Source organism: Octopus bimaculoides, chromosome 5 (assembly GCF_001194135.2).
Source record: "Octopus bimaculoides isolate UCB-OBI-ISO-001 chromosome 5, ASM119413v2, whole genome shotgun sequence".
Taxonomy (NCBI): domain Eukaryota; kingdom Metazoa; phylum Mollusca; class Cephalopoda; order Octopoda; family Octopodidae; genus Octopus; species Octopus bimaculoides.
In genome coordinates, this window is record NC_068985.1 from 65,616,725 (window position 1) to 65,628,894 (window position 12,170).

The window sequence follows — 12,170 nt, forward strand, 5'->3', positions numbered from 1 at the left end:
AGGAACAATCATTTTGGTTTGTCAACCAACTTTTTCAGAGATGTCTATGTGTTTATGACAGTTTGAACTTACCAGTATCAGAGTAACTAACAGCACAAATAACAATGCTGCAACTGCCACAAACAAATATAATTCCTACGGTTCAACAAGTTCATATTACTAGTCCCCCAAGTTGGTGCATATGTTTGTGGTTTTTTTTACCCTAGCATACGCATTTGAACTGGTCATTGGAAACTCTTCAGAGAAGTTTTTATTTGATCAGTCAAAAATGCAAGCACATTTAAGATTTTATCTCAAGAACAAGAAATTTTGTTTTTTACTCAAAAGTAAAGGTTTTCCAAATGCTAACAAAAACGAAAAATAACTAAAGTAACAAAAACCAAAGTCACTCACTTTCTATCACCCTCCCAGAAATGGATTACTCCTAGAAAGAAAACTAAAAGTTACGACTTCTCACACGAACATTCAAAACAATTTTTATCACACAATAGGTTCCATATTTTAAGTGAATGATTCAAGCAAAACCCAAAAGGTAGTCAGGAATCTAATGAAAGTAAGATTGTGAAAAACACTTACTCAAGAAAATCCATCTCATCAGAGAATAAGTTGGTCAAAAATCTAAACTAAGACTATCACTGGACAATATCTCTGTCTTAGAGTGTAGACTGAGTTTCTGCCCACTAAGAATTTTGACAAAAATAAACTAGTTCCAGGGTTATTTCAGTTTGTCTACCATCACAATCTGAAGGGATATGTTTTTGCAAAAAATGATAATGAGGAGTCAGAAAACCCCATGCTTACTGAAAATAAAAATGATGATGATCAAATCTGGTATAATTGGGTTGAAAAAAATCCAAGCTGGTGTCCAGATAAAGTTCGGGATGGATATTCACAAGCATTATTGGAACTTCTTGAATTTTGCCAGACAGGCATTAGGGAAAGCCTTAAAACAAATAGAAAGAAGTTCTGGAATGATCTCAAAAATTCCCAGCATAACACTCTGTTGTCAAGGTAATAATGATTCTATTGTTATTGAAATGGCAGATAAGGGAGGCGCTATTGTAATTATGGACAAGAGTGAGTATATTTCAGCTTGTGAAGAAGTTTTGACAAAACTTCATATGAAGAATTACCTGTCAATCCAAACCTCAATTATAGAGAGGAACTTGACAAAATAATTTTGGATGGAGGAAAACAATTTCATAAATAAAACTGAATTCAGGATTTTACAGTCAGCAAAAAGAACACCTGTATTTTATGGTTTACCCTAAATACATCAACAGTTTGAAAAATGTCTTCCAATGTGTCCAATTTGCAGCAATGTTGTACAACTAAAATTTTGGAGTAGTTGGATGGCTTTCTACTCCCTGTCGCAAAAAGTCAAAGTTCTTATATTCAGGATACTTTTGATTTTGTGTCTAAAATCAACAACTTTTCTAAGCACTGAAGCAATGTTGAAAACTGATTTTTGGTAACCATAGATGTTTCTTCCTTACATCCCCATATTGACCACGATGAAGGGGTGGAAGCATGCATGAATACCTTTGAAAAACAGTCAAACAAAACTATTCCATTTAATTCTCTCTGTAGATTATTGAGGTTTGTGTTACAAAGTAACACAATAAAGTTTGAACAAAAATTTTACCACTAGATGAGGGGTACCCCCATGACAATTAATTTTGGTAATGCCTTCACGACCAAATTTGAGACACAGTTACTGAAAGCAGTCAATTCCCTACATAGTCATGAACCAATACTCTGGTTACAGTTCACTGATGACGTCTTTTACATCTGGGAAGTATCACAAGATAGTTTAATTGACTTCTTGCATTTCTGCGATTGTTATGCTAAAAACTATGCATAAAATTTATGTCTAGTTTTTCAAAAACTAGCATTGAGTTTTTGGACACAAAAGTTAGGTTTTCTGGAGGCAGAATAGTGACAGAGTTATTTTGCAAGTCCAAGTTGTCCCACATTTACCTCCATTGCCACTCCGATCATCCACATCATATAATTTGGTGAAATCCAAAATCCAAAAGTTTGATGATTAGATTTGTACTGATATAGGGGATTACTGGAAACATAAAAATGCTTTTGTACACCATGTGGTTATAGTGAATCACAATTAAAGGAAATTGCTAATGACATAGCTAAGATTAGCAGGGAAAGTCAAACTTTCATGCATAATTTTAGCAAACAAAGTAAAATATATGGTAGAATTCCTTTAGTGACAAACTGGCTCCGAAATTTCATTGGCATTTCAAAAGTATTACGTGAAAGTTACCAGCATGTTGCAGAAAAATATCCTTGTTTCAAAATATTCCCTCAGCTGCATATTGTAGCCTTTAGTTGGAATAAAAATACAAGAGAACTATTAACCTCTACTTCAGACTCCAAGAAAACTAACATTGGAGTTTCTGAACACTGTACCTTGAAAAATAGCTGCAAGAGAGGTAAGCTCTGTTCATTGTGCAAGTACATGGGTCAAGTCAATTCCACCAGGAATCATAACAAAAATGTTATGACTTATGCAGAAGGTGGTACATGTAGAGATTCCCATTTGGTGTACACAGCAGAATGCACCAAACACAACTTGATTTGCGTTGGTTGTACAGCAGAACAATTAAACGAAAGATTCAATTGGCACAGGCATGACATCAAGCACAATAACGGTAGTTCAACAGAACTTGCTGAACATTTTACATCAAATGGCTTTAGTTTTGAAAAAGACTTGAAAGTGCATATTCTTAGAAAATATTCTGAATCTACTACACTTTCAGTCCTCAAAATGTATGAAGAGAAATATGTTTGTGAGTTATCAACATCATGCCCTGAAAGAATGAACAGAATGACAAGGGAATTTCATCATATTTACACAAAACTGTTTGATTAAATATTCTTCTTTTGCCAGTTGTAAAATTTTAAATTGAAGACTGATGATGTCATTCCATCAAAGTAGAAACGCAGGATCTCCTCATTCAAACTTTTGAATTTGAATTTTTATTAATTTGAATTTTTATGTATTATTTTTCCTTTTGAACTCAACAAAGACAGTCAAGCTGTCAAAATATCATTCAAGCCAATGAAATATCTATTGCAATTGCATCATGCTCTTCATATTGTCTAATAATGATTAATAATCATAATAATTATTCTTTCTGCTATAAGCATAGGGCCAGCAAGTTTGGGGGAGGGGGAGAGTCGATTACATCAACCTCAGTGTTCAACTGGTACTTATTTTATTGGTTCTGAAAGGATGAAAGGCAAAGCCAACCTCAGCAGAATTTGAACTCAGAATGTAAAGATGGATAAAGTCTCACTAAGCTTTTTGTTTGGCATACTAACAATTCTGGCTGCTTGCCACCTAAAGTAATAATAATAATAATAATGATGATGATGATGATAATGATTTCAAATTTTGGCACATTGCTAGCAATTTGATGGAGGAAGGGTTAAGTTGATTATATTGACCCGTGTTCAACTGGTACTTACTTTATCAACCCTGAAAAGATGAAAGGTAAGTTAACCTTGGCAGAATTTGAACTCGGGATATAAAACCATGAAATGCCACTGAACATTTTGTCCAGCATACTAACGATTCTACCAGCTGCTGCCTTAGTACTGGGGTTTTCCAAAAATTCACCCAGGGCTGTTAAACAGAAAATTCTATTTTATAAAACTATTTTTCGGCTTAAATAATTGCCCACCTATAATAAGCACTCATGGCAGTAATATGGAAGTAAAATATTTCACCTAGGAAAAACAAAAATATTCTCAAAAACCATATTCATTTTATACAATTCCATTGAACTTCTATCGTTTCAGTTATCAGATATATAGACATAAAGAAACTGAAACAGCCTTAAAAGAATTAGCATAAAAAAAAAATATTCTGAAGTTAACATTGGATCTATTAGGAAATATTGAAAATTAAACTGTTGAAAACATGAATAGAAGTCTTGCATGAACAAATAATGTCCTTAGACATTTATGGTAGAATAATAACCGAATAGTTTCAAGTTAAATATCATGAATTTCTTCATTTGTTGCTTGGCCATAATTCACATCAGAGCTAATTTCACTTACTTGTATCTCATCTTCTTTAATTTTGTCATTATGTGTATCTGGCACATTTACTTCAAGGCTAGACAAAACATCCTGTAAGCATGAGTTTAAGCGGCTATGTTCTACAGTCTGTTCACGAGGTGCAATTCCACAACATTCAAAAGCACGCTATATAGTTTCTTTATTTAAAGTGGCAACAGTTTGGGTCACAAAGTTCACTATCTCTTGATAAGAAGATTTTTTGTGATATCCTTTATTTGTATACTCCTTTTTGCCATTTGAAAACCAATTCTCCCATTCAGCACGAAGGGCTTTCTTGAAAGGACCAATAATTGATACATCTAACAGCTGTAAGTAAGATGTTTTAGGAGGTATAAGTTTGAGAATTGTATTCCTACATTTGAACACTTCTAGGAGCTCTGTTTTCTTGTGCACGGAGCATTCATCCATGAATAGCACTGAATTTTGAGCATGGAATAATTGTGCTGTTCTCTGCCCAAACACTTTGTCAGCCTACGGCTGCATGAGTTCATATGTGATTGATCCCCTGTTGGAGATTGTTAAGTAAATATTCTTTGGGACCTTGATTTTAGACACGTTTTTCAATCCTTTAAGGATAATCATTGTTTTCAACACCTTTCCTGCAGCATTAACACTCAACACAGCAGTAAAACGAGCTTTGGTTACACCACAGTGGCTAACATCTACATTTTTATTGCCAACAAAGTCTATGGTTGTTGAACTCAACATGTCAACGTATACAGGTGTTTCATCCATATTATAAATCTGGTCAGCATCCTTATCTGCTGTTAATACTGGAATGATATCTAGATAGTCACTGGCAATTTGTGCCTTTTCACTAAGTGTTTTATTGTCTGCTTGACCAACATGTGTAATCTTTCTCACAGTCAGTTAATTCCATTTCATGAAATTGAAAATCCATTTATCAGAACATCTAAAGCTGTTCATTTCAATTCCAAACCTTTTTACCAATTCAAAAGGATATTCCCGTAAACGGCGATAATTTACAATTATATTGTTTGCACGCTGAACAACAATCCACTGTAAGAGTTCAATCTCTAGATCTCTATGTGCTGGTCCTCTACCTCCACCAATTGATCTGCGCCTCCTCTTGTCTGACATATTGATTAACTCAGTTTCTTTTATGCACCATTCTCTCAATTGTTTTCTATCAATACTAAGTCTCTTGATGCAGCAGATAAATTGCCAGAATGTTCTTTTACTTGTTTAATAGCACTCAATTTTTCACTAATGGTATATGATCATTGAACACATTTTGATATATTTTCTTTCGACTCCATTATTGGGAATAAAAATCCTTTGTATTTATCTTGGGACGTATTTACTCCACCAAAACTTACTGTACAGTAATGTAGTGAAGCTTGCAACGAGATAATTACTAATGACACACGTAAGGAACATTAATAGCAATACAGTGATTATTCCCAGGATATCAGCGTTCAATAAGAACTTGTGTTACAAATTGAGATATTCCAGGTAAATCAGATCACATAGCAATGACGACAAATATAATCAGATCAGACAAGTGGCATGGTGCAGCTGACAAACTATCAGATAGCGGTAATCAATCAAAGGGTGTTACATTACTCCTCCAACGAAATAAGGCTAGTGCCAAACAGCAAATGAACGTCTAAACAGAATGCAAACAAGAACACTAACTCTGTTTCAACTTTTAACTACAAATAACCACCCATCCAAATAAATGCCGATAGGCGATCTAAAGGATGGACGGATTTTCAGAAAACCCCAGTAGTAATAATAATATTGATTTCTTTATTAACCACAAAGGGATTACATTACAGAAATATTGAAGACAGCACTGGATGAGAGCACGTTTGTACTTCTGTGCATGTATGTTGGTGTGTAAGTTTCATGTGTGAAAAGGTTTAACAATAAAAAAAAAACAGGTTATGGTGAAATTTTAATGAGAATTTCTTAATAGGGAGCCAATGTTTGAGGTATGGTCATGGAAAAATCCTATAAAAAGATAGGTGCCCTGGCTTCTGTAGCAAGTGCCTTCTCTGTTTCTTTCTCTTCAAATTACAGGTGTAAACTCAGGGCAGGCACATTCATTTGGACCATGCTTGCCACTCTCATCCTCTTTTCAACAAAATGGCTGAAAGGCAAGATTCCCCCTCTCCACCTTTATTTTCTTCTTCAAGTGTAACTTGACAAAGTTGATAGGTGTTGGGCCAAAGGGGGACATGTTTGTCTTCAGCCTCTTCAATCACATCAACGAAGCATATAAAACTGTCTGCTCTTCCTGGTTAAACGAAGGCAGTGGAGCAATCTTCATGATGGATTCAGTAGATAGCCAGATCCACTCCTTGTGACAGCAGGTGTTTGACATAAATCCACAGGTCAGGAATGCTTGGGCCTTGGACAAGCATATGCAGATTGATTTCGTCACCCTGTGCACATCTTGGACATGCTCTGCTGATGGTACATCCATGCCTGTAGAGTTTATCTCAAACTAGCAATGCTCCCTGATAGCACTGCCAGACCAGGAATTTCTGGATGTTACCTATTGACTCTGGGCCAAAAGTTCTCTAGAAGAGAGTGGCTAGTCTCCCCAAGAATGTCATTGCTTTTACCTATCATTAGTGGATTTTCTATCTATCACAATACTTGGCTGGCTGAGAGGGCTGACAGTGTTTGAAGACGTTCAACTTTCTAAGTGCACTCCCTTGGTCTTTGCTTGACCCAGGGCTGTAGCTCTGCCAAGGAGACAAGCTAGGGAAACATGTCTAGCAAAACTGGTTCACTGTTGAAGTAAGAGAATTTACAAAAGACAGGTATGACCTTATGATAGGTTTTATTTAACATTCAATACCGAATACTTCACAGTATGATCTACAATAAAAGCAGACAAGATGGCAAGAGTTAATCATGAGCAATGAAACACCTAATGAGGACAAACTTTAGATACAAACACAAATCATGCTATTTATGACATTCACCCCTCCTATGAGGAAGAGAATGGATCACATATAAAAAGAAGAAACATTTTATAACACGTGTTTGTTTAAACAGTTTTGTTGTTTGTTCAGGGGTGTTAAGGTTTCTCAACCTTCAGAATAATGGGACTATTTAGGGTCTAGGCTTCTCTATTACGCAAGTTGTAAGGTCTGGTTCTAATAAAGGAAGTGCAGTGACGGTGAATAAGTGGAATGATTAGAGTTAATATTGGAATTAGGAGATTTATTTTGGTTAGTATTATAGTCAACAGAAGACAGCTCCCTCCACAAGAGTAGAATGTTCATATTGTTCACAAGTGTTAGCAAGCCTTGCTTGAGGGGTACTCATGCCTTTCAGCAGGTGCAGCTGGTCCAGGGGTTGTGAGATAGGAGCTGGCTCTTGAATGCAAAGGTCTGCTGCGTCCTTTCCTTTAGGTGGAGCCAGCTGACTTAGAGACACTGTAGTTTACTTTCCATCCTGCAGTTTAACATGAGCATAGAGTGGATTGCAGTTCAGTAACTCCACTTCATCCACCAGCAGTTCATATTTGGAAGTTCTCACATTTTGTCTCATCAGAACAGGACTCGGTGATAAAAGCCAACTGGGAAGAGTTGTACTAGTTGTAGATTTATGGTTATATTGGAAAAGTCTTTCATGAGGCGTTTCATTGGTTGCTGTACACTGGAGAGACCTGACTGCATGGAGGGAATCTTGCAGAACCAGTTCCCACTGAGTGATTGCCAATCCTTTTGTCTTCAGAGCCAGTATCACAGTTTTCCATAGAGTTCCATTGAGGCATTCAACCTGATCATTTCATCTGGGGTTAAATGCCATAGTTCTACTCGTAGTAATTCCCTTACTACGTAAAACATGAAACTTGTCCTCCTTTCGGAATGAACATAGGAGGGCATGCCAAAGAGGGAGAAAAGTTTACAAAAACATTTTTGATAATTGAAGCCCTCTTCAGGACAAGGGAAGGCAAAAGGGAAGTGCAAATATTCATCAATGGCAGTAAGAAGATTCTTGTTGAGGGAATTAGAAGGCAAAGGTCTTTTAAAGTCAACACTGAGTCTCTCAAAAGGTTGTGTTGCTTTAATCAAATGAGAGTCAGAATGTTGGTAGGAAAAAGATTTGAGTTCACAGCAGACGTTACAATTTGCAGTCATTTGCATCACTTCTTCGATGGAGAAGAGTAAGTTTTTAGATTTTAGAAAGTGAAACATTCTAGAGATTCCTGAATGACAAAGAGAGGAATAGATTTCTTTAAGTCTGTCAGAACTCCCCAAGGTGGAAGCAAAACAGAAAGCACGAGATAGCGCACCAGATGTGAGATTTTCAGTTCCAGGCCTGTAGACAACATCATAACTGTAGGAAGACAGTTCAATACGCCAGTGCTGTATTTTATCATTCTTGATTTTGCTTGTCAAATATAAAAGTAATACATTTTTGGTCTGTGATTAATTTTTCAACTGATAAGCAATTCCTTTCATTTGGACTCAGTGATCTTGAGAAAGAGGCAATGGGTTGTCTACATTGATTAAGAGTTGTGGCAATAGCTGTGTCTGAGGCATCCATCACAACCACTAGGCGCAGAGTCGGGTCAATAGTCACAACAATTGCTTTTGCGATTTCTGCTTTCAGATACTTAAAGGCATTTTTCACTTTTACTGGTAAGGGAAATATTTTATTTATTATATTGAAATTGTGATTGAACCAAATTCGATGACTGGCACCTGTGCCAGTGGAGTGCTAAGAGCACTGTCTGAGTGTGATCATTGCCAGAGCAGCTGTCTGGCTTCCGTGCCAGTGGTACGTAAATAGTACCATTTGAGCGTGATCGTTACCAGCATTGCCTTACTGGCACTTGTGCCGGTGGCACATGAAAAAACATTTGAGCGAGGTCGTTGCCATTGCCGCTGGGCTGGCTCCTGTGCAGGTGACACGTAGAAACATCATTTTGAGTGTGGCCATTGCCAGTACCGCTTGATTGGCCTTCGTGCCAGTGGCACGTAAAAGCACCCACTACACTCTCGGAGTGGTTGGCATTAGGAAGGGCATCCAGCTGTTGAAACTCTGCCAGATCAGATTGAAGCCTGGTGCAGCCATTTGGTTCACCAGTCCTCAGTCAAATCGTCCAACCCATGCTGGCATGGAAGGCGGATGTTAAACAATGATGACGATGATGATGATATCAGGGGGTGAATTTTATCAGAAAAATGCAAAATCCATGATGAGTAGTAAGAGAACATGCCAATGACCCTTTTCAAGATTTGGAGTCATGTGGGTCAGTAAGTTCTTTCAATGGTTGCAATCTCTCAGGATCAGGTTTGATGTCTCCTTTTGATACTTGAAACCCCAATTTCCTTTGCATTGATAATGCTCTTCTTTTCATTGAAGGTTATGTTATACTTCTTAGCACAGTCAGGGAAGTGTATGATATTCTGGCCATAGTCTTCTTGATTCTCTCCACAAATGGTAATATTATCCAAGTATGCAAAAGTATTCTTGATCTTCTCTTCTCTAATCATATTGTCCATGAGGCGTTGAAAACAGTCAACTCCATTGGTGATCCCAAAAGGAATACGCTTAAAATGGTATAAGTTGCTCTGGCTTCAAAAGCTGTAAAATGTCCCTCTTTTTTCTTAATTGGTATCTGATGATAGGCGCTGTGGAAATCTAATGTACTGTACATTTCATACCTTGATATGCTCTCAACTATCTTGTCGGTTCTTGAGTGAAGCGGTTAATGGTCTTACTGTAATCAACTATGAGCCTTTTCTTGTGTCTTTCATTTATTGTTACCAAAAGCTGAGCTCCCCAGAGTGAGTTTGAAGGCTAAATTATGTCACCACATAACAGTTTTTGTATTTCAGAGTCAATTAACTGTTCGTCAGGCTTTGAAAAATGGCAAGACTTTGTTGCAATTGGTTTGCAATCTGGGGACAGGCTGCGAAATAAGGATGGTGCTTCAACTTTTGCTGCTGCTACTCCACACACAGAAAAAGTAGATTTTTCTCTTTTGAAAGAAATCTGAAGTCCTTCATGCTGGTCCAAGAAATCATGTCCCAGTATAACATCTGAACACAGTCTGGGTAACAAGAAAAGTTTTACATTGTCATAATCTTGACCTTGGTACCAAAGTTGCACAAAACGTCTTTTTGTTACACTTGAAAGTTTCATGGAAGCCATGGAAATCTTTCTCTTTGAGGGATAAGTATTTAGTTACAGGGATTTGGCAAGATCAGAGCAGATGTAGCTCTCAGAACTTCTAGTGTCAACAAGAGCTTTGATAGAGGCATCATTGAAGGAAATATTGATGATCGCTTTAGACAGGCTAGTAGGTGTAGCTGCAGTAATAACTGTATTCAACTGAGGATCCTTGGCAAATACAAATCCAGACCGCCTAGAATTAGGCTTAGATTGGCAAACCTTTAAGAAATGACCCTTTTTACTACATCTTTTGCAAGTGGCATACTGTGCAGGACATTTTGACCTAGGATGGCAAGAGTAACCACAAAAGAAACATTTCGAGGAGTTAACTGCTGCTGTCGTAGATGACGTATCTTTAGATTCAGTATTTTTCGTCAAAGAGATACTACCACAAGGAGTATGGGTAAATTAAGTAAGGGATTACTTTTCAGCCATTTCAAGAGATTTAGCCAGGTCAAAAGCCCTTTGAAGGTCAAGGGTTTTATTTTCCAACAGTCTCTGTCTGATATGATGAATGCATCTTGAATGGCATCTTCATGATTCTTTTTTGCAGTAACAGCTTTAAAGTTGTATTCTTTGGAAAGTCCTTTAAGTTTTTGCAAAAACTGGTCCAAGGTTTGACCCAGATATTGTTTTGTAGTGTATCTTGGTTTAACATACAAGTTTTCAATAGTTTCAATAGCAGTTTCATAATCAGGACATTCTGCAATATATTTGTACACTGATGGAGCCACAAAATTTGTCAGCAAGTGGAGTTTATCAGGATTTTGATCTTCAATAGAGGATAAGAAATTGTTGAAAGTTTGGTGCCAGTGGTTCCAGTTCTTTTGCAGCATCAGGAGAATCAGGGTTAGCATCAAAGCATCCGGTCAAAGAAATCGCTCCATTTTGAATGTTAAATAAATTTCCTCCTGTACCCTATGGCACTTCAAGTCAGTTGACTGGTTGGAGCATCACCAGTTTTATGTCAGGTTTTATTTAACATTCAATATAGCATAGTTCACAGTATGATCTACAATAAAAGCAGACAAGATGGCAAGAGTTAATCATGAGCAATGAAACATCTAATGAGGACAAACTTTAGATACAAACACAAATCATACTATTTATGACAACCCTCAAGTAAGTGCTGGAGATGTCATGGCCTCAGTGCATGTTTACACATCGCCAGCCATGGCCTGCCCAGTCCACCATGCTATGGATGTTGACAGAGATAGATTGCCTGACCATTGGAATGTGTCCCTTTCACAAGAACTGAAAGATTAAATGCTCTGGTACAGTAAGATGGGAACTGGGACAAAACACAATGCTCAGGTGATAGTAGTTGATGGACGCGATGTATACGTTTGCCATCTCTGCCTGAACCTTAAGGGATAATTTCCTCTCAATCCATTTCATGGTTCGTTATTAAATATATATTTACTAGTTGGTACTATGTGAATTAATGTTAACATTTATATTGTATGTAGTTTATGCTAAAAAAAATTTTTCTGAAGTCATAGTCTATATTTATTTTAAATCGTTTCTTTGTAGAGAGAAAACTTTTATTCTCTCCCAACCCCCAATTCGAGTTTGAGCGGGAATATCCAAAGAGTACCTCTTTCTCTGTTCATTCGGATAAGCTCTAGAAATTGTTGCACGCGCGCACACACAAACACAAAAATTCTCCAGACATTTAGCTGTTATTTTTAGCATATCGAGTTTCGTGGTGAGGTCTTCACATGCCGTGTTCATTTAGCTGTTTCACTATAAATCTACGCATGCGGAAACGGGCAAAACAGCCGTTCATTTTCACTGTTAGACAGTGAGATGGGGTGATCAATTTTGGAGATTTTCATAAAAAATTTGAAATGAAACTTTGTCCTCCCCCCGCATATCTTAATCTCCGTATCTTC

At 37.1% G+C, this 12,170-nt stretch overlaps 1 protein-coding gene across 1 annotated transcript; it reads right to left on the minus strand.

The window, feature by feature from the left end:
• Window positions 1-7,832: 7,832 nt before the first annotated feature.
• Window positions 7,833-8,288, minus strand: LOC106870885 (uncharacterized). Its single transcript, XM_014917121.1, has one exon. It carries the CDS (start codon window positions 8,286-8,288, stop codon window positions 7,833-7,835), a length of 456 nt encoding a protein of 151 aa, XP_014772607.1.
• Window positions 8,289-12,170: the final 3,882 nt, after the last annotated feature.